General features: G+C 43.1%; 1 protein-coding gene across 3 annotated transcripts in view; it reads left to right on the forward strand.

The window, feature by feature from the left end:
* Nucleotides 1-22,488, forward strand: part of LOC147906266 (syntaxin-32-like) — a 104,989-nt gene that overhangs the window by 68,556 nt on the left and 13,945 nt on the right. Inside the window, exons 4-6 of one of the 3 annotated variants that reach the window (XM_087383889.1) lie at nucleotides 14,872-14,913; nucleotides 15,055-15,243; nucleotides 16,376-16,543. In XM_087383889.1, the coding sequence (XP_087240015.1) occupies nucleotides 14,872-14,913; nucleotides 15,055-15,243; nucleotides 16,376-16,484 (340 nt within the window). In that variant the 3' untranslated portion in view covers nucleotides 16,485-16,543. Of the gene's footprint in view, nucleotides 1-14,871; nucleotides 14,914-15,054; nucleotides 15,244-16,375; nucleotides 16,544-22,488 lie in introns of those variants that run through there. The other 2 variants (XM_087383881.1, XM_087383873.1) reach the window with 2 other exon arrangements.

Raw genomic sequence — 22,488 nt, forward strand, 5'->3', positions numbered from 1 at the left:
TCTATGACTCAATTAATTGAGAATGCAAGGACAGCATATGCATGGATGCAGGAGAAGAATTTGGGCTTTATGGACAGCAAGAAAGAAGACAACAAACGGGCTGCCAAACACCAGGATAAGGACATCAAATCTGAAAATAAAAATTATGGGAAACGACCGTTTCAAAAGGGAGGAAAAGCCCAATTCAAAGTTGGTCAAAGGCATGGATAGCCTAATAAACATCCCCGTACCAAGTTATCTGATGAAAGTCACTCATGGAGCAAAACAAATGTTTTATATGCAAAGGAGAGGGACACCGCTCTTATGATTGCCCATTCAAGAAAAGAGACAGGTCAGATCATGATAAGAATGGTGATAAACAGGCTGATCGGAACGGCAAAAAGCCTAAACCTTCAAATCAGAAATCAGAATTTTTTGTTTTTCTTTGATTCTGGGGCAAAGGCAAATTTCATAACTCCTGATATGGCTGGAAGGCTTGGCATCAAGCTTGAGGAAATGGGGCCATCCGGCATGTGTGATATGGCCAACCCTGAACTCAACACACTTGTCACTCCTATCATTGGCAAGTTGAGGATGCATATCCAGGGATATCAGGATGCAGAGGACTTCTACATTATGCCTTTGCCAGAGTGTGATGCTTTGCTTGGGATGCCTTGGATGTATAGGGTGGGGGCTGATGTGCAGATGAGAAACAAGAAGATTTCTTTAACTCATAGAGGCAAAAATCATGTACTTGATGTAAAGTTGAAAGGGGAGTCCATCCCTATAGTTTCAGCTTCTTGTATTTCCAATGTAATAAAGCGTCATATTTCAGCGTACTTGATTTTTGTCAAAGAGGACAGCCAACCAGTTCAGGAAGGCTCTACTCTTTCTGCTTTAGATAGAGAAAGGGCTGCTTTTATTTCAGATTTTCAGGATTGTTTCTCAGATGCACTTCCTCAAGAATTACCTTCCAAGAGGCCCGAGGATCATCAAATTGATATAATTCCAGGAAGCTCACCGCCTAATATACCTCCCTATCGTGTCAGTAAGGCACAACAGGAAGAGATAATGTCACAAGTGAAGGAACTCTTGGAAAAGGAATTAATACAGCCAAGTAATTCTCCTTACTATTCCCCTGTCTTGCTTGTGCAAAAGAAGGATGGCAGTTGGAGAATGTGTATTGATTATAGCGCTTTGAATAAAGTCACAATTAAGAACCGTTTTCCAATTCCATGCATTGATGATATATTGGATCGGTTGGAAGGTTCCTCAATGTTCAGTCGTATTGACCTTAAAAGTGGATACCATGAGATAAGGATACGGGTGAAGATGTCTACAAGACTGCCTTCCGCACTTCATTTGGCTTATATGAGTTCCTTGTGATGCCTTTTGGTTTGACTAATGCACCTGCCACTTTCAATAGAATGATGGACAGAAGCACACAGAAAGTTTGTTGGCACTTTCTTCGATGACATCATTGTGTTCTCTAAAAATGAGCAGGAGCAGAGGAAACACCTCACTATTGTGTTTCAAGAGTTGAAAAGACACAAGCTATTAATAAACACCAAGAAAAGTGAGTTCTTTATGCATGAGATTCATTTTCTCGGTCATATAGTGTCAAAGGATGGAGTCAAGATGGATCCTGCAAAAGTTGAGGCCATAAGGAGTTGGCCAATTTTGAAAAATCTGCATGAAGTCAGAAGCTTTTTTGGGTTGTGTTCATACTATCGGAGGTTTATAAAGTACTTTGCAGAAATTGCTTCTCCCTTGCATGCTTTACAAAAGAAAGCTGTACCGTTTCCGTGGGGACCAAAGGAAAATGCAGCTTTTGAAGACCTGAAGCAAAAGTTGTGTTCTGAACCCGTTATTATCTTGCTAGATCTTGCAAGACCCTTTGCTGTAACTTGTGATGCATGTGGAAACAGCATAGGAGGCACTTTGATGCAGGATGGCATATGAGAGTAGAGTTCTCAAAGATGCTGAATTGTACTTGCAGATATACGAGAAGGAAATGTTAGCAGTGATACATGCTTTGACCACATGGAAACATTACCTTCTTGGAGCTGATTTTTATGTGCAGACAGATCATCAGTCACTTAGATATTTTCTCACGCAGAGAAAATTATCTGAAAAGCACATGAGATGGGCTAACTTCCTCTCAGTGTTTCATTTTCAAATTGTGTATGTGCTGGGTAACAAAAATGTCGTGGCTGATGCACTTTCCAGGAAACCACAGCCTTAAGCAGTCTCCAAGAAACCTAGTGTTTCAGCAGTGAGCATTGCTTACAACAATGTGTTAGATGTGATGAAAGATCAATATGTTAATGATGCTGATTTTTCAACTATTTATGATCAGCTTTCTGATGGTCAAAGGCATGATCACTATATGTTGAAAGAGGGTTTCATTTTGATGCATGGACGACTCTGTGTCACTGATCAGATAAGTCATAATGGAAAGTCATGCTCCTCCATATGCATGACATAGGGGAATTGTAGCAACAATTACAGTAGTGGAGCAATACTTTTATTGGCCATCTTTGAGGAAAGATGTGGAAGAATATGTGAGAACATGCATGGTTTGTCAGAAAGTAAAGTTTGACAGGCAGAAGGTACCTGGGTTGTTACACCCTTTGCCAATTCCGGATAGACCATGGCAAAGCATAGCTATGGATTTTGTGTTTGATCTTTCACGTACTCCTACTGGACATGATGGATTGTGGACAATAATTTGCAGGTTTAGCAAACAAGCCCACTTTGTGCCAGTAAGAAATAAAATTACAGCAGATCAAATGGCCAAATTGTTTTTGTAGCATGTCTTCAAGTATCATGGGATGCCTGAATCCATAATCAGTGATAGAGATCCGAGGATGACCAGCCTCTTTTGGAGAGGACTGTTTGAAAATATGGGCACTACGCTGAATTTTTCGTCATCTTTTCACCCTCAGTCTGATGGACAATTGCTGGAATATGCTTACAATAATACGGTGCACACATCCAGAGGTAAAGCACCTTTTGAAATAGTGGAAGGTGCCAGGAAGATACCTCCCATTTTGCATACAAAAAAGAAAATCTTCGAAGCTAATCGTTTTGTGGAAAGCCTTGAAGAGGCTTACAAGAAGATCAAATATGCCTTGCAAAGAAGTCAGGACAAGCAGAAAAGAGCAGCAGATAAGCACCGCAGGGAATTGGTATTCACAGAAGGTGATTGGGTTTTGCTGCGTTTTCAGAAGGCAAGGTTGAAAAATAAGAAAGGCAAGGAAAGGTTGTACACAAAGATGAACATGCGTTACTATGGTCCTTTCCAGGTTTCTGAAAAGATAAATGAGGTAGCTTACAGGCTGAAGTTGCCTCCGCATTGGAAGATACATAATGCCTTTCATGTGAGCTTATTAAAGCAATATCATGGAGATATTCCCGAGGATTTACCTGATGAGGTGCAGCCTGAAGTGGAAGAACAGGATGAACTTCTGGTCCCAGAGCAGATTCTGGTACACAGAGATAGAAAGCTCAAGGGTAAAGTTATCCGTCGCTACTTGGTAAAATTTCAAAATTACCCATCACTTGATGCGAAATGGATGGAGGAAAGTGAACTGGCAGATTCACCTGGGATATTGCAGCTTTACCTTGATGCTTTCCAATTAGAGCCGACTATGGTCCGGGCTCCTACAGGTAGTTCAGCAGAGCGAGCGTCTGGAGCATTACCTGGTGTTCGAGAGGGGGGTAGCACCTCCACTCCCTCAGTACAGACGGGCTCACCGTGATTTCATGAGGTCGCTTGATGACACTGTATGTTTCATCCGAGATACTGAGCTGACAGTATTTCTGTTGTGAGACTTCATGATATTGATGCATCTTGACTATTGATCGCCGATGATCACATAGATTTTGAGCAGTGTATATGGATGGATGCATGTCTTCCTAGCCATATTTTCATTGTCTCTGTATACTATAGCTGCGGCTTTCTTGTATACTCTTTTATGCTATATTTCATGCTCGCTCCTGTGTTTTGGGGCAGCAAACTGTGGTTTGCTGTTTCAAGAGATGGGTATGTCACGGGGGCGTGAAATTCTGAGTACTTTAATGTACTACAAGACCGTGACAAGTTTGGTTTTAAAAGTCCAAGCGTGGGCTTAATAATGTGTAATTAAACGCGGCATGGTGCCTAGCACATAAGCGTAATTAATCCCTAGGCCCAAAGGCATTCCAAGGAATTAAAAGAGTGGTTGTTGGGAAATGATGATGTGGCATTTTTAATGGGCCCCCTAGAGGGCCATGTACCTTCAGTGGCCCCATTCGAGTGATTGGATTTATGTATGTTGTTTGTGAAACCAACTCCATTGAATGACTGGGTAGAGATAAGGGGAGCTCATTTGATAGTGGCTGTGGATCAGGTGAGGGTTGGTGTCTAGGAATAAAATCAGTGATGGATCGCTATTGATGCTCGACTTGTAGTCTCCCTTCTCCTCCGTAGTCTCCGTGAATAGCTTGCTGTTTGATAAGAGCTATTCACACTAGTGGTCTGTCTCCCCATGTCAAAAAGAGAGGTTATGCTTACAATCCTCGTGTGGATGTCCACTGTAGGCCATCTTCTGGTGGTTCTAGTGATGCCCTATAGGCCATGGTATGTGCCTTGTAGGCATAAGTGTAGGCACTTATAGTGTTAGTGCCTTCTAGGCCACATAGGACACTTAGTCCTAGGTCTAGGTACAAGTACTTTGTACTTGTGTTTCTTTATTTTTTATCTAAGATTTGACGTGACTGCTCTATCGACTCATCTTGTACCTGCACTCTCTCTCTCTCTTCGTTTTGTACCTTCTGTGGTATTAGAGCTACTGTACCTGTTCCCCTGCCTCCGGATCTGCATCACGCACAGATTTCAACAGTCTGCGCTCCATCCGTACAATCTGTACGATTGTACAGACTTTCGTAAAGATTTCGAATTCTGCCGCACATGCTCTGTACAACTGTACCTTTCTCCCCGTCGCTCTTGCTTCGTACAACCGTACGTTTCTGCTCGTCACTTGTACTTGCGCCGTACAACCGTACGGCTCTGCTCCGTACTCTGCGTCGTCACTTGTACCTGCGCCGTACAACCGTACGGCTCTGCTACGTATTCTGTGTCGTCACTTGTACCTGTATCGTACGTTGGATACAGTCACTTGCATCTGTACACCGTACGTGCAACCGTACCTTCAGTGGTACTACGTGTCTTGTACTTCCTACACCGTATAACCGTATAGGTCGTACATTAGCTGCTGTACAGCCGTACATTGGCTCCCGTACAACCGTACATTGGGTGCTGTATAGCCGTACATCCGTACGCCGTGCAAACCGTACAGTCTCACTTTCTTACGTGTGAGATCTACAGAGATTGCAGGACATTGAGTCATTTTTGCAGGATATTGAGTCAAATTTGCAAGACATTGGGTCAGATTATCATACATTGGGTCACATTTGCAAAATTTCAGCAAAATTTGGGGCTTTTCTACATTTGCCCTCTTTTTGGCCTATTTGCCCTCAATAAATTTGGGGCTTTTGCCAAATTTGCTGTTTTTGCAGTGAACATTGCCTGTCACAGTCACATTTGGGTCAGATCTGCATTTGCCCTTTGATTTGGGTCAGAAATTTGCAGATATTTGCTGTCATTTTTTGGGACAGCCAGCTTTTTTTGTAGTGATAGCCTTGAGGCTTTTGGTTTTTCAGGTCTTTTACAGGTTATCACAGTTGCTCTGGTTGGGAACAATCAAGATTTATTTGGAGTTCTTCGTGAAGATGATAAAGTTGGATGGCACCAACTATCCGATGTGGTCTTAATCTCATGAAACATATTCTTGTTGCAAAGCATTTGTGGAATATTGTTTCTGGGGCTGATCTGAGGCCAGCCATTGCTACAGTGGTTATTTCTACTGCTGGTCCTTCTGCAGGTGGTACTCCTCCTGATGCCTCTTCCTCTAGCACTCCTGCTGCTGCTCTTCCAACTCAAGAACAGTCAAGATGGGATGCAAGAGATGCAAATGCACATTCATGCATTGCTTTATCATGCAAGAGAATCATTATTCCACACATCTGGTCTTGCAGGACAGCAAAGGATGCTTGGGATAAATTGGCTTCTCTCTATCAGATACGCAATGAAGCTCGTGTTGCATATTTGAGAAGGCAGGAAGTGAATATGAATGAAGGTGAGTCAATGGATGCATATTTGACAAAGGTCAAAGACCTCATGGAACAGCTTGCCAACATTGATGAGGTGGTGCCAAATTCACAGCTTGTCAGTACCACATTGAATGGACTGCCAGATACATATCAAGGGTTTGCTACAACCCTTCGATTAGTGGCCATGGGTAATCCAGACCACTATTCTTTTGACCAGCTAGTTACTTTGCTTTTGCAGGAAGAGCAAAGTAGAGCTAACAGACAAGCCATTATTCTTGATCATGCATTTGCTTCACAGCAGACAGGAAGAGGCAAGGCTTCCAAGCCTATGGGCAAGCCAAAATCTGCGCATAGCAGCTGCAATTCCTCTACGCATAGCAGCTGCAATTCCTCCCATGCATCTAAAAATACAGCAGATAAGGGAAAGAAGAAAAGATGCAACTATTGTCGCAAGCCTGGACATGACATTTCAGAATGCAAGAAGCGCATTGCCTCAGGGAAAAAGAAAGCAGGATTGATAGTTAATGCCTCACATGCCATTGAATCCCATGAGCCAGCAGATGCTTCACATGCACATGCTCTTCAGGATGATTGGGCATGGGCTGTCCATTGCTCATTTGATCCCTCCAAAGCTGATGCACTCTTTACTGCTAATTGTGCTCAGTCCTGGTACTTTGATAGTGGTGCTTCCAAGCATGTCACATCTTGCAGACAGTTGTTTCATTCTCTAGCTGATGCACCTCAAGGGGGGACTGTTACATGTGCTAATAATGCTTCATATGCCTTAAAAGGAATTGGAGATGTGCAGCTCACATCCATTTCCAGCCATCTTGTCACTCTGACAAATGTTCTTTTTGTGCCTGGCATTGAAGTCAACTTGATTTCACTTTCAGCAATTGCTACTTAAGGTTTCAGAGTAATTTTTGATGGCTACAGATGCCTAGTATATGATCTTCGTGATGACAATGCCATAGTTCTCACTGGCACTTTGCAAAAAGGGCTTTATCACCTTGATCATCATTCAGCTGCACTTTCTATTGAAGCATTGGCTATTTCAGATTCACAGCTTGCTGAAACTCATCTTTGGCATGAGAGAATGGGCCATCTCAATTATAGAGCTCTTGCAAAGCTACATTCACAGCAGATGGCAAATGATGTACCTCAGACTCACACAGTTTCCAAACATGTGTGTGAGGGTTGTCTTTTGGGTAAGATGCATCGATTTCCTTTTCAAAAGAATTGTCCAAAACTCTCACAAAGGAAATTGCAGCTAGTACACAGTGATGTCTGTGGCCCAATGAGGACAAATGCCATTGGAGGATACAAGTATTTCATGACTCTCATTGATGATTTCACAAGGTATTGCTGGGTATATCCTTTAAAGGCCAAATCTGAAGTTTTCTTATGCTTTCAGAGATGGTTGAATATGGTTGAGAATGAATCAGGATGCAAGCTTGTCACCCTCAACACAGATAGGGGGGGTGAATATATGTCAAAGGAGTTTGATGCATTTCTATCCTCACGGGGCATTATTCACTCATGCACTACTCCTTACACTCCTCAGCAGAATCCTGTTTCTGAAAGAAAAAACAGGTCCACAATGGAGATGGCCAGATGCATGCTTAAGGCCAAGTCTTTGCCCAATAAATTTTGGCTTGATGCAGTAATGTGTGCCAACTATGTGCTGAATAGATCACCTACACGGGCATTAAAGACTATCACACCTTATGAAGCATGGAAAGGCAGGAAGCCTTCACTTTCACGCATGAAAGTTTTTGGGTCTCTTGCATATGTTCATGTATCATCTCAGCTGAGACATAAGCTTGATGACAAGGCAATCAAATGCATATTCATTGGTTACAGCCAAGAGAGCAGAGGGTATCGGTTATATCAACCAAATACTGGGAAGATTATTGTCAGTAGAGATGTGATCTTTGCTGAACATTCAGCTTCTCCTCGTGGACTGCAAAGCAAAGCCAGATATTGACATGTTTGATGCCTTTGAATCTTGGTTACCTCTGCCATCAACAGAAGAGGATTTTGAGCAGCACCATGAGCCTCCTGCAGGCCCTCCACTAAGCAATAATCAGCCACAACCTCATGCTGATTTGCAGGTTACTCTTCCGGCACAGAATGATCCCATTACTCATGATGCAGTCATTGAAGAAAGAGCTGTCAATAGACAGCAAAGGCAAGTTCCCAGATGGCTTCTGGATACATTGAGGGACAGCAAACAAGATCAGCCTTTTGCTGCCCGGACAAGATCAGGGAATAGACAGCATGGTCACTTTCTTGAGTTTGCACTCCTTGCTACAGCGTGCAATGAAGAGCCTTTGTGCCATAAAGATGCTTTTGACAGCAAAGAGTGGATGGATGCAATGAAAGCTGAGTTACAATCTATTGCCAAAAATGACACATGGGAATTAGTAGATCTCCCACCTGGCAAGCATGCCATTGGAACGCGGTGGGTCTACAAATTAAAAAGGAAATCTGATGGTAGCATATATCGATACAAAGCCCGTCTTGTTGCAAAAGGGTATGCCCAACAACACGGCATTGACTTTGAGGAGACATTTGCTCCCACATCCAGGATTACTACCATTTGATGTGTCATTGCCATTGCAGCCCATCATCATTGGCAAGTGCACCAACTTGACATCAAGACCGCTTTTCTTCATGGGGATCTGCAGGAAGAAGTTTATGTCACACAATCTCCTGGATTTGAGGTCGTTAATTCTGAAAATAAGGTATGCCGGCTTAGAAAAGCCCTTTATGGTTTGAAGCAGGCACCCAGGGTATGGTATGCCAAAATTCATGCACACTATCCCTTGGTTTTCAGAATAGTCCCACAGAACCCACTCTTTATTTCCGTGGGAGTGGATTTGATTTTTTAGTGCTGATTTTATATGTGGATGATATGCTTATTACGGGCCCAAATACTCAGCAAATTGCAGCCTTCAAGGCTGATTTGCAGCAGATTTTTGACATGCCAGACATGGGAGGGCTCCATTATTATTTGGGCATTCAGTTTGCTCATGTTGAGGGGGGTATCATGATGTCTCAGTCCAAGTATATCGGACAGCTCCTTGGTTGTTTTCAGTTTGAGGATTGCAAGCCAATCTCTACTCCAGTGGACCCTGGCTTCAAATTCTCAGCTCATGATGGGAGCCCACCATGTGATATCACTCTTTATCAGCAGGCTATTGGATGCCTTATTTATTTATGTCATACCAGACCTGACTTGCAGTATGCAGAACTCAGCTCAGCAGATTCATGCACATGCCCAATTCACAGCATTGGCAGGCAGTGAAGAGAGTCTTCAGATATCTCAGAGGCACTCAGGATTTAGCCCTCTTCTACGGTGATCAGGGTTCACTTACCATGCATGCTTACACGGATAGTGACTGGGCAGGATATTTCGACACCAGAGTGTCACACACTGGCAATTGTTTTTTGCTTGGCAACTCATGTATTTCCTTGCTCAGCAAGAAGCAACCGACAGTTGCCATGTCTAGCTGTGAGGCTGAGTACAAGGCAGCTTTCACCACTACAGTAGAGTGTGTTTGGCTTCGACAGTTACTTACAGATCTTGGTATTTGCCAGACATCCTCCACTATTGTCTACACTGACAGCCAGAGTGCTTTGGCCATTGCGCGTAACCGAGTGTTTCGTGCGCGTACCAAGCATATTGAAGTTCACTATCATTATGTTCGAGAGCGGTTGTCAGCAGGAGACATAGAGTTGTCCTATCTTCCCACAGAGGACAACATTGCAGATATGTTTACAAAGGCACTTCCTCGTCCCAAGTTCGAAGTCTTCCGACAGGCTTTACACTTGGTTCCCTTTGTTACATGATCTGACATTCCTTGTACATTCATAGGTGGCTATATCCTTTTGGATGAACATGTGGCACTATGACCAGAAACTACTAGGTATTCTAAGACGTTTCCAGAGTACTTCAGTCCATCCCATGGAGGGGGGTTTGTAGGCCATCTTTTGGTGGTTCTAGTGATGCCCTATAGGCCATGGTATGTGCCTTGTAGGCATAAGTGTAGGCACTTATAGTGTTAGTGCCTTCTAGGCCACATAGGACACTTAGTCCTAGGTCTAGGTACAAGTACTTTGTACTTGTGTTTCTTCATTTTTAATCTAAGATTTGACGTGACTGCTCTATCAACTCGTCTTGTACCTGCACTTTCTCTCTCTTCGTGTCGTACCTTCATCCACCTCGGGTTGGATTTTGTGCAGTCGTGCACTCTGACTCTCTACTACGTCTGATCCCCTGCCATCCTTGGCTCGAGTCACTGGAGAAAAAAATATGATCATGCTCTGATTAGGCTCACCTGCTTCCTCTTGTGCTCTCCTCTATGCTCTATGGGCGGATCTCTTTGTCTTTGTACCCCAAGAAGGAAAGTGGCCACACGCTGTTGATCAAGCTGTGTTGGGAACTCTCTGAGTGTGCCAAAATCGCTTATAGACAGTGATGGTGTCCAGAGATCTCATAGTACACAGGGCATTTGAATGCAAAGAAATTCTTTTTTGCATATCACATAACGTATAGATACATCTCATTAGGGATACCCTCTTCCTGTCCTATCTCAACCTGAAGCTTGTGTGATATACCGGGAATTGACCGATTTAGATCCTCAATGCATGTGGGAGATGAATCTGGGTGTAGACCGGTGGTTTTGTAAACATATCCTTTGAGATCCGTAAGCAGTGATCTCTGTAGAAGCTGAGTTAGCTGAAAGCTCAGTAGGTGCTAACCAAGTCCTGTATGTGTGGAGTTGCAAGAGATTCTCTCTGATGATATGTTCACCTATTGGTAGGTGAGCGTAATGGATGGAACCTCAAGGCTATAATGAAACGGTGGCAGTTTGTCCACTTGCAACAAACCATCTGCGTGTTTGAGCATACCAACATCTCTGGCCTCCCTCTACCTCCAATGCATAGATGAAATTAGGGCTAGCCATGGCAATTTGCACCATCTATGTGTTGTGGTAATTCCTTGACTCTATGGAGGTAAGCGATGACTTGGAAGACTTCAACAAGTTACAGAGGGGTAGCTCAAAACCTCTGCTAGTACAATATGATGTGTGACTGATGACTTGCTGCGAATCATGCGAGCAAGAAGCAGAACCTAGAGTCTCTCTATGTGGGACCAATTATCTTTGATATGTATCTTCGCATGTGGGATTGCCGTACATCCCACCTTGACGGACAAGCGAATCAAATAGAAGAGACTTGGTACGGGGGTCTTGGAAATGTGATTGGAAGTACCGACGCTTGAGTTTGGCTAGTGTGGCATATCCTTTGCTCTAATGAGCCTCCATGGCTAGTCGCATTGTGAAGATTGGGCCCGAGAGGAGACCCCTAGATATGTATAGGATGCAACAAGCTTCATTGGTGCCCTGTCAAATGTTCTGCCTGGGATGTGTTGCAGTTCATAATCTTGGTTTTACCTAGCTTGACCTTCAAATCATGTCTATCACAGAAAGATTGGAGTGCATTTAAATGCCGCTAGAGGCTCGGAGTTGAGGAGGAGAGTAGATTTGCATCATCTAGAATCAGGATCAAGGAGCCAACGAAGGGGGAACATGCCCCTTCCAGAGTCGTGAGGAAGGAATCGAGGTCATTGATGTATAGGCCAAACAAGGTTGGTGATATTAGACAACCTTGTTTAACCCCAATCGTGCTCATGATCTCCTCTATCCACCCAGTCTCGATGTCCTGACTTTGCCTGATACCCGCTCGTATGGTGTCCGGACTGGCCATATGATGTCGTGATTGTACCCTAGATCAGGCAGTCGTGTGAGTGGTGGTACAATGTCAAAGGCTTTGTGGAAATCCACAAAGCAGTGGTAAACTCTCTGCTTCTTTGCTCAAGTCTCCTCAATGACAGCTCTCAACGTGAACCTGCGTGCCCCATCGCTCTATATTTCACACAATCCCACAACTCGGCTAACATGGGTGTCAAGCGCTGCTGCATAAAGCTCGGACATAACATGTCCACTCATAATGGTCCTGTAGTGTTCCGGCAGACTGATGGGATCCCCTGCCTTGTGGATTGAGATAATGGTGTTAAGGATGTAGGTGTTGGGGAAACCAATGCAAATTGTATAGCTTTGCCGAGGGTACCAATCTTGTGAGCAATGTACTCAGTACATTGCCCCTCATGATCTTTGGCTCGGCCATTGCGTAGTTTGAGAGTTGCGTGTTTGATATTGCCGATGGAGAAGAGTGAGCAGGAAGTAGGGTGCAGTAGATGCATTTTAGTAGTTCCAAGACCAAATCGCACTTTGTGTTCTTGTGGATCACAAAACCAATACCCTTACCCAACATGGGTATGTTTCCATTGACCAAGTGACTTGTGGTAGTTGCTCAATCTCTTCGGAAACTATACTGTACGTGACGGATGTCGATTATTCACAACTCTCAACAGTCCCTCACTCATTAGTAAGGTACAACTCCACACCTATTGCGAAACTATGCTAATTAACGCATAGCACATTGTCACAAATAGAATTAGGTGCCATAGAGCCCAAAACAATCCAATCGAGTGCATATTCCTGTGTTTGCGCATTGTACGAAAGGAAAATGGATTATGTATAATCCATTTTATATGTGACAAGCAAATGCACTACTTGTTACATATACGTGCTACTCCCATTCCAATAGAGTGCACCTTCGAATACTACCTCATGAGCATACATCATTAGCAATCATCTCACCCTCACATCGGGTCCTCAACCCTCATTGATCATGATATCTCCTCTCATTGGTTGAGCTTACCAATCACTCTTTGTCCTTCAACATCCTCTTACAGTCAACCTCAATGATTCACCGGCATCCCACAAAGGAGGAAGGCAATGGAGCACTACTTGGATGCAATACACCTCCTACTTCACAATTGGTTTCTAATGTTAAAGATATCATTACTATAGAGATGAAGTCAAGAAAAGTAGTGACAAATAGTAGAATGGACACAAAAGTCAATAAAGATGACATCCAAGCATAGATTACAGAGAATAATGTGAGTGTTGCTAATGCTTTTCTACTTAGAATCAAGGGATTACCAGATGTACTGAAGGCTTTTTTTGAAGCAGAGTTTGAGACGAGAGATGAATACCGAACATTGATAGGGATCATGAAGACATGCTATATTATGCAAAAGGGAGCACATGCTTGCAGGGGCAAAGAAGAAAAAGTAAGGATTTGAGGCAGACTAACAAGTTGAAAGGCACTATTACGATTAAACTGTTTCGCCTAAACTTTTCTCTTGTAAATCACAGGGATAGGCACACACAATATCCTCCCAGCCAACCTCGGTGGTTGCAAAAACTCAGAATACCAAATTTTCGTGAAAGCTCCTCCTTGCAAAATTCCACCGAGCCCCAATTCCGTAGATGGATATAGTATGCCACATGTCTTCATTCTAAGGTCCCTCCTAAATGCATCATTTACCCCTCTCTTGGGATATCATTGGAATCATTTGCCCCTTGGCACATTTAATGCATTTAGACCCTTTAGCCTTAGACCCACCTAGTCTTGTGCCATGTCACCCTCACCAAGGACCTTGACCTTAATTCCCTTTTGATCATTTACGTGAAGCCCAAAGAAATATAATACAAACATTGATCCTTTAAAGGAAAATGTCGACTGACCCTTCCGAGGTCATGTTGCCTCAACTTGAGCGTAACAGGCACAAAGATATTGATAGCATAAGAACTCAGTCCAAAGTAGCTCAAACAGAAAGCCAGAACTTAATATAGTAAAAGAAGCTTGAAAGGAGGGCAAATGGACTGTCTACAAAGATGGCAAAGCATTTATCAGGGACTTTAAGCTTAGACCCAAAGACTCTCAGTCTTAAACTTTTGTAATAGAAATGCTTTTTTCGTTTTTCAGTTTTTCTTTGCCAATTAGGAAAAATTAGGAATGCCATGTAACAATTTTGGGGGGGCTTCATGCACTCGTATAGAGATGCTATACAGCTTCCACCTAGAGCTGTGGTCCCATAGATCAATTTGGTCTTCTATAGACTTCTCTCTCTCTCTCTGTGTTGAAAGTAATCAACAAACATGAACTTTCAACTCATACATAAAATGAAGAGATTGGAACATAGAAAAAAGGACACGCATGGGTGTGCAAGAGGATTAACCCGTGCGAGAGCTAAGCCCTTGTTATATTTCTATATTCCAATAATGCTTGCATACTTCTGGACTGTTTGCAGTATTCTAAAACTGTGTGTCAGCCACATCTTATGGATGTATAGTGTACATCAGTCGCTGCTAACTGCTCGCTCTTATCTGTCAGAGATGGCTATTATTTCTAAGCACCTTGGCATTTCGTCCTTTTAGAAGGGCTTAATGAAAGTGTTACTCCTCTGTTTCCATAGTTGGTCTTTGGAGACTGTTTGATGGAATAAAAGGAGTGCTATTTGCATCTTTTATTGTCAATAGTTGTAAGTAGAGAGAGTAATCTCGGTTGCTCTTTTTGCTATATAAAGAAATTTTTGTGCAGAAAGCACATATTGAAGGATTGTTGCCATCTGTATCTTCATACAATGCTTAAAGTGATATGATTTTATATGTTCAATATTCAGGCGGGATAAGCAGTTTCTTTTCACTGATGATGCACAGTGTTGATTATTCTTGTTTCAATTTCATGATCTCTACAGCATTGAGTATATTTTTTAAGGTTCTCCATATTAAAATGGTTTCTTTTTTTTAATCACAGCAGGGATATGTTGTATGGCTCCTCAAGTGGGACCCAGCTGAGGTATGGTATTCTTGCCATTTGTTGAGCCTAAGGTATATGGAACATCAGGTTGAATAGTGTCAAATTTAAGGGTGATAGCTTATTGACGGTTGTCATGGAACATGAAACTCTACTTGCTGATCATAATCTGAATGCTTAAAGGAGACGTACTGGTGGGGGAGGTCCACCACTTATGCAAACTCAGGTGCACATGGAGCAAGAAGCGCCACAACATCATCTACTTGGCAGATCAAGTGCTCTCCAAAACGTAGAATCCACTATCACAGAGCTGAGTGGCATGTTTACACAACTTGCAACCATGGTTTCCCAACATGAAGAATTAGCAATAAGGTAAAACTATATATTTTCAACAAAGTGATTTGTGTCATATGAAAGCAAGAAAACTAGACTGAAAATTGAGTTCCTACCGTTTCTTTGTATTCTCGAGGTAACGAACAATATCTTCACCCAATCCATGATTGACATTCTTGTGCAGGTCTCTCATCATTAGGGAGGTTTGTCTTGTTTAGTTTATTAAATCACTTGTTGGAATTTTTCATAATGCCTTTTGTGCTTTGAAACATGTGAGGGCTAAATAAGATTTTGTAAATACAAAACCCAAGTTAAAGTAAGGCCTTTTGCCATAAAACAATTATTTTGAAGTTCAGATTATTATTTAAAAATAAGACCTTGTTCACCATAAGGCTGCTGTGAAATTGATTGTGAAATAATATTGCACGTAAAGTTGCAACAGGTTGTAGAATTCACGTAGCTTTATTTCAAAGGTTTCAACCTTTGCATGAACCTACAGCTCAGGCCAACCAGCCTTGTTGCTGATTACAAGAAGACAGATACTACGGACCCTTACCTCTGACCAAGACACGACTCAGCAGGCTTGAAGCCTGACACGACAATCAGGAACCAAAACCGCCAAGGACCTATATCTCCAGAACCACCAGCACTGAGAAGCATACAAAATCACGCCAAATGTCTTCTACAACTCTCATGTATTGGCCGGTGCTCAACCTCATGCATGGACCAATCATAGACAGTTGTCCACGTAGAGAAGCCTCACCAATTATCAAGTCCTTCACAAACCTAAGATCAACCAAGCCCCCCATGAGGGAGTGCATAAACCTCTAGAATGCCAACAATCCCCCCCACAACGGAAATGGGGGAGCACAACAGAAGCATACCAGAGACCACACTCCACAATCCTTTTTGCACGAAAAACAACCATGTAGCCAACTGCCAAGAAGAAATTCAACTTCACGACGGTACCTTCGAAAGCTTTCTCCTTCTTTACCGACTCCATCACTCTTCCGTTGCGAAAGCTTGGAACTCCCACGAAACCTTCTAACCTGGCTCTGATACCAAATGTTGTGAAATCAATTGTGAAATAATATTGCACATAAAGTCGCAACAGGTTGTAGAATTCATGTAGTTTTATTCCAAAGGTTTCAACCTTTGTATGAACCTACAGCTCAGGCCGACCAGCCTTGTTGCTGATTACAAGAAGACACAAACTACGGACCCTACGACACAGTATAATCACGATAGGACTCTATGGAACTAGCTTGCAAGCAAGCTAGTTACCTCTGACCAAGACACGACTCAGGCTTGAAGCCTGATACGACAAAAAGAAAGAGTGAAGCGGTCGCGACCTGCTCAAATACCCATCAGGAACCAAAACCGACAAGCATTGATATCTCCAGAACCACCAACACCGAGAAGCATACGAAATCATGCCGAGTGTCTTCTACAACTCTCATGTATTGGCCAGCGCTCAACCTCATGCATGGACCAATCATAGACAGTTGTCCACCACGTAGAGAAGCCTCACACCAATTATCGAGTCCTTCACAAACCTAAGATCAACCAAGCCCCCCATGAGGGAGTGCATAAACCTACAGAATGCCAACAAAGGCGTTGTGTCGTATTTTTTTGTTTTAGGTCTACTTTATCACTCACAATGATTTTCTTGCTTTCATGCCTTTCCATTGTCAAGTTTAAGTTGGAGTGTCAGCCAGCTTAGATGTGAAGGAGTCAATGAGATGCTAGGTCATGGTTCTATTGGCTAGGATTTAATGTACTCTTGTTGTCAAAAGAAGGGGGTCATACATAAGTTGGAGAAGGCTTGGAATTATTTAGTCCTTGGGGAGATTTTAAAAAAGGTTTTCAGAAACCTGAGAGACGAGAGTGTTCACCCATGTCCTAGGTAGGGTTTAGGGTTTTGCTTCCTTAAGAGAAGGCATGTATCACTTTTAAGGGTTTTTTCATGTCATTTTTGAGCTTAACCCTCACTTGATGGGAGCTCCATGTGTAGTTGTTTCTTGTGGAATCATCGTTTTTCAGCTTTGTGCATTCTTGTCTTGCCCTGCTCTCTTCATATATCCTATATGATGCATAAAAAACAAAGGCAGCATTGCTAACGTTACAACTTTTTGGATAAAATTGTCGAGTCCCTATGACAGGCCATACTGAAGAAAATGTGGAGGAAGTGCTCCTGGAAAATGGCTATATATCTAAATAAGGGCAGGAAAGGTGAAATCGGCAGGTTTTGATTTGGGGGATCTGTTTTCCCTATATTAAATAGTCATTTTGTGCAACTACTATATAGAAGGGGATATGAGACAGCAACAGCAGCTATAGGTCAACCATTGCTCCCAAATTACATGCAAGGTATTGATAATATCCAGCCATATGTTGACGAGGGTGGCAGCAGTTCCAGGAAGTACTGTAAGGCAATGGTCTCCTGGATACTGTCCTCTGAGAGAACTTGGAGTTGTTGTCTGGAAGTGGAGTGGTCTATGAATCTCTTGGCACCTAATTGTCTCTCCCCTCACTAGGTAGGGAGGCGTGTCACATGTTTGTCAGCCGGAGACCATCTCCCATGTGGCATTGTGGGTAGATGCACTGCAACCTCACAATGATCTTGAGCAAGCGCTGCTAAATCATTTGTGAAGGGCATTAGACTTTCCTTTATACTAATTTAATTGGATATTGAGCTCTTGCTTTCATTCATCCATCTGGCCTTTCGACCTTCTAATTTGGGCTGATTGCACGACGACTTGATACTCGCTTCATCGAAGAGAATCTCAAACTTAGCACTGTGTAACTAGTGCCTGCATGTTTTCAAAGTATGGATAATAGCATAGAGTTCTTTCTCATATGTTGACTAGTTTTCCTGAGCTTGGTCTAGTTTTGTGCTTTCAAAAGCAACGAGGCATCCATCCTAGATCAACAAAGCACCCATAGTTCTACCATTTGTATCACTTTCAAGTAAGAAAGGTTTAGTAGAATCAACAACTTTCAAAATTGGAGTAGTGGCTATCAATTGCTCAATAAGCTGAAAACTTCTTTCAAGCTCCCTCAGTGTAGGTAAAGATTCTTAGCACCAAATCAGCCCAATTTAGAGCAGCAATGGGATTCTTAGGTGCGTTGTATAATTATAAGTATATAGTTAAAAGGACACAACCGGCCACACAATAAACAACCCCCCAAAAAAATCCTCCCCGCCCCTGCCCCCACCCCCCAAAAAAAGCGGAAAAAATATTTTTTTAGGTATGTGTACCGTATTGTATGGAATATACTTTCTTTCGTATGGAAAATTCGATATGGTATGCATACAGAGCTACCCTAATGGGGAGTGTTGTTCAAGACCTTGTTGTAGGTTGAGGCTTGTGAAAGTCTTAGAACTAGAGGACTATGCAAATGGTTTTGAGGATAGTAGCTGCATGGCACCATGCAAGAGGGAACACTAGGTCTTTAGGGGTTGGGCCATTAAGGTCGAAACGGGCACACCCAACTTGTTGGAGCATTGGTTTGATGACTAGTGAGTGACTCCCCACAGTGGCTCCATTGCATCTATATGGAGCACAACTAGGAGGCATCTAAGCTGTGGTCTACAGTAGGCTGATAATAAGTGGCCTTGATCCCACACATGAACCATAGGCCCGAGCCTTGAAGACCCAACCAATCATCCACCATGTCCATTATTTGGCCTTTTATCTAAAGACTAAAGGTCAAAGTGCATATGTATATCCACTATTCCTTTTATGTGGGTGTGAAATTAAAACCCTAGAACAAATGGACTGCACTACCAACCGCCCATATGGTGATGCCCTTCCATGGATTGAGGATTGTCATTGAAATCTCTTGGGAGATGGGGTAGGACTCTCGAGTCTCCAAGTAGTTTCAAGGACCCAAATGTTGTCTGTCAAAAAATGCTAGGTTTGGGGCCCACTTTCTAGAAGAAAGGTGTTGTGAGGGATGGAGCCGCTGCAGGGTACGAGCCGCTTACAAGAAGGCTTGGTTGTGGAAAGGGGGGGATGTGAAGGGATGTTGAAGAGGGTCTGTTTGAGAGGGGGAGGGAGGTGGGCTGGATATTTTGGGGGGTTAGGGCTGGGAGGGCGAGGAACCAAGGTGATGGTGGGAGAGAGGATGTGGTGGGAAGGATGGGGAACTGAAAGGTGGACTGCGGAAGGGGAATCATAGGGGGATCGAGAAGAGGAGGCAGTGCATGCGGGGTGGCTCTACTAACTGTTGTGCTGTATCCACACTACACTCATAGGCTCCAAAGGAATAAAAAGTGTCTCGTGTGATGAAGCCTCCGGAGGCCAAGGATCCTCCTGACAACCTAGAGAAGACACTTTTTTTTGTGGGAGCATGTGCCTCTCACTCCTAGTTTGCTATAACATTTTGGTGCAGCTGTTGTGGACTTGGTGGTAGCTAGCTGGTCTCTAACTTCCTGTGTCTAACATGCACTTCTCCTGGCATCCTTTGCAGCGTAACATTTTTTTTCCCCTCTACTGTAGTCCAAACTTAGGTGCTTGAGTTATCGTAGGGGATTGGACCTAGTCTACATAGGGTGGAACTAGGATGAGGCTAAAGGGGATGCTTGTGGAGAGGGAAGGTCTTTTCCTTTCTCTTGCTTAAAGAGGGCAACAAGGAAGGACTGGGGTCCACTCGTTGAGGCTGATGGTCACATCATCCCCCTTCTTCAGATCTAGGGGGCCCGAAATCCCTTAGAGTGGGCTGCCCCCCCCCCCCCCCCCCCCCCCCCCCTAACCCTCCTCCCCCTTCAAAATGCGCCAAGAGTTGCCTAGGTGGCACCATGGCAGAGCTGGAATGTGGGAGGCTGAAGAAGAGCAGAGGCGGGCTAAATAGTTGCGAGCTGCCAAAGTGGGGAATGAGAGAAGAAGCATGGGGAAAAAGGAGGAGTTGGTCAGGAAAGAGGAGCTGTGTGGCAGGGACATCCTGGACAGGCAGGAAAGGAGGATTGAGGAGGAGGTGGAGGACAGGGCGAAGCTGAGGACAGGCAGATGGGAATGAGCCGGTGGGAGGTTATTGAGGGTTGGAATTAGTGAAGGAGACCCGTTGAGATTGTTAGCCACATACCTGCCAATCCCCTTCCCCCATGTATAGCTTTCTGATCATGGCCATTTGTGCATATTATTAGCCATAAGAAAGTTGGATGCAGCCTCAGTTTTGGAAAAGGTATGATATAAGCCTTGTATCTACCATGGATGTCCAAAACTTGGTCCATGTGCTTATCTCGGGTAGGTAGAGTCCTTGATGACACTGGCTGCCTCTCTGTGTGGCCCTCTGACAACAGAATCTCTCCCATGTAAGAATGGCTGCAAAGTCCCGCAATAGAGAGAGGCTTGTGGAGAGCAACGACCTATCACCATACATGTGATATATATATGTGTGTGTGTGTGTGTGTGTGTCTATGTGTGTTTATAATAAATAAATAAATAAATAAATAAATAAATATATATATATATATATAGATATATGTAGCTTACACTGCAAAGGAGAAAGGAGTGGATTTCATCTTATAGACTTTGGATTGTTGTTTGCCTTGAATCCCATTTCAATACACTCCAGCTTGCTTGACCTCACACATCTTGTATTCCTTTTTATGTTCCAACTTCATTTAAGTTTTATCTTCTTCCATTTACATCTATCTACCCTTGAGTGTAGCCCTCTTTCCCAATGTAGCCTGTATGTCTTCAATCATATCAAACTTTCCACTAGCTTTTGTGTTTAGAAGACATAACAAATCCAGTAGGCTCGAGATTTCTAGTCCTAAGGGGTGGCTATTTCAAGAAGGGAGCTTGCTGTGGGATCCCCTAAGGATCATTCGGTATTCTGCTTGATGGTGTTGGAGATAGTGCCTATACTCATTTTCATACCCTCTTCAACAGGTCTATCCAGTTGGATTTCCCCCTGTGCTTGGTTCTGCTCTTGTGATTATATTTCATTGAATTTGTGGATTGATACATGATCCCTTTGTGTTGCTTCTATCGGCAACGACTTCCACATTTTCTGCACTGTATCTTAAGCTTCCGGGCTTTTGAATTCATGTCTTGCATTGTCCCACTTCAATTGTGTCAGGTCCCCATGTACAGTTTTATTAGCTTGCATGTTGTTCCACTTCAATGGTGACAGGTCCCCCATGTACAGATTTATTAGCTTGTAATTTGTGTTGCAGCTCTGTTGTGAATGCACTCGGTGAGTGGATCCTATCTTAGCAAATGGTGTCTATGTTCTACTACAATAAAGATGCATTAAATGCCTCATCTTTTGACATCCTGTTTATAAATTGTAGCATGCCAGAGAGTTGATTGTCCTGCATGATTGGGGCTTTGCTATCCTGTTGTAAGTTCTTAGGCGGCTGGTCTTTCTTTTATACTGCAAAATTTGGGGCTTTGACTGGCCATATTTTCTGTTCTTTTTTAACCTGCCCTTGAGCCCCTCGCGATCCTGTTTCCTATTGTTCTGCTTCTTTGATTGTCCTGGTAAGAGAAGGCAGACCCCAATGGAACTAAAATGATGGAATTATAAAAATTGATGAGCTTTAATACTATGACCAATACATTGTGTAGGTGTTTGAGGGTTGAGAGGAGGAGAGCCAGTGGAAGAGAGCAAGAGAGTAAGAGTAAGAGAGTGACACTCTAGTGCGGGTGTGAAGTGAGAGTGAGCCACACCACAAAACTCACTTATGTTTTATTAGGATTAGGTTTACCCTATCTTTTAAACAAGGGTTGGCAATGTGCCTTTACCCCAACAACCTCCCACCTAAAGGCCAATGTGCCTAAAGGGGAGAAAAGAATAAAAATTACAGCAATATACATATACAGTTACTGTATACAAGACCATAAAATAAGAATGGTCTCATCCTAATCCCATGATGTGGCGACAATGTGCAAACCGCTCTGTAGGCAAGCTCTTAGTGAGCAAATCTGCAGGATTATCATCAGTATGTACTTTCACAAGCTCAAGTCGCTTGTCTTCCAGTACCTCTCTGATGAAATGATATTTTACTTCTATGTGCTTGGTCTTTTGATGAAAGACTGGATTCTTTGCCAACATGATAGCACTCTGACTATCACAATGCAAAACTGGCATATCTCCTGTAATGCCCAAATCTCCCACCAGCCGAGTAAGCCATATTGCTTCCTTGCAAGCCTCAGTGGCAGCAACATATTCAGCTTCTGTGGTTGACAGTGCAACGCATTTCTGCAACCGAGACACCCATGATATAGCACCTCCTGCAAATGTGAAAATATAACCGGTAGTAGACTTCCG

This window comes from Dipteris shenzhenensis, chromosome 1 (assembly GCF_047967505.1).
Source record: "Dipteris shenzhenensis isolate YYH24624 ecotype China chromosome 1, Dip_SZ_1.0, whole genome shotgun sequence".
Taxonomy (NCBI): Eukaryota; Viridiplantae; Streptophyta; class Polypodiopsida; order Gleicheniales; family Dipteridaceae; genus Dipteris; species Dipteris shenzhenensis.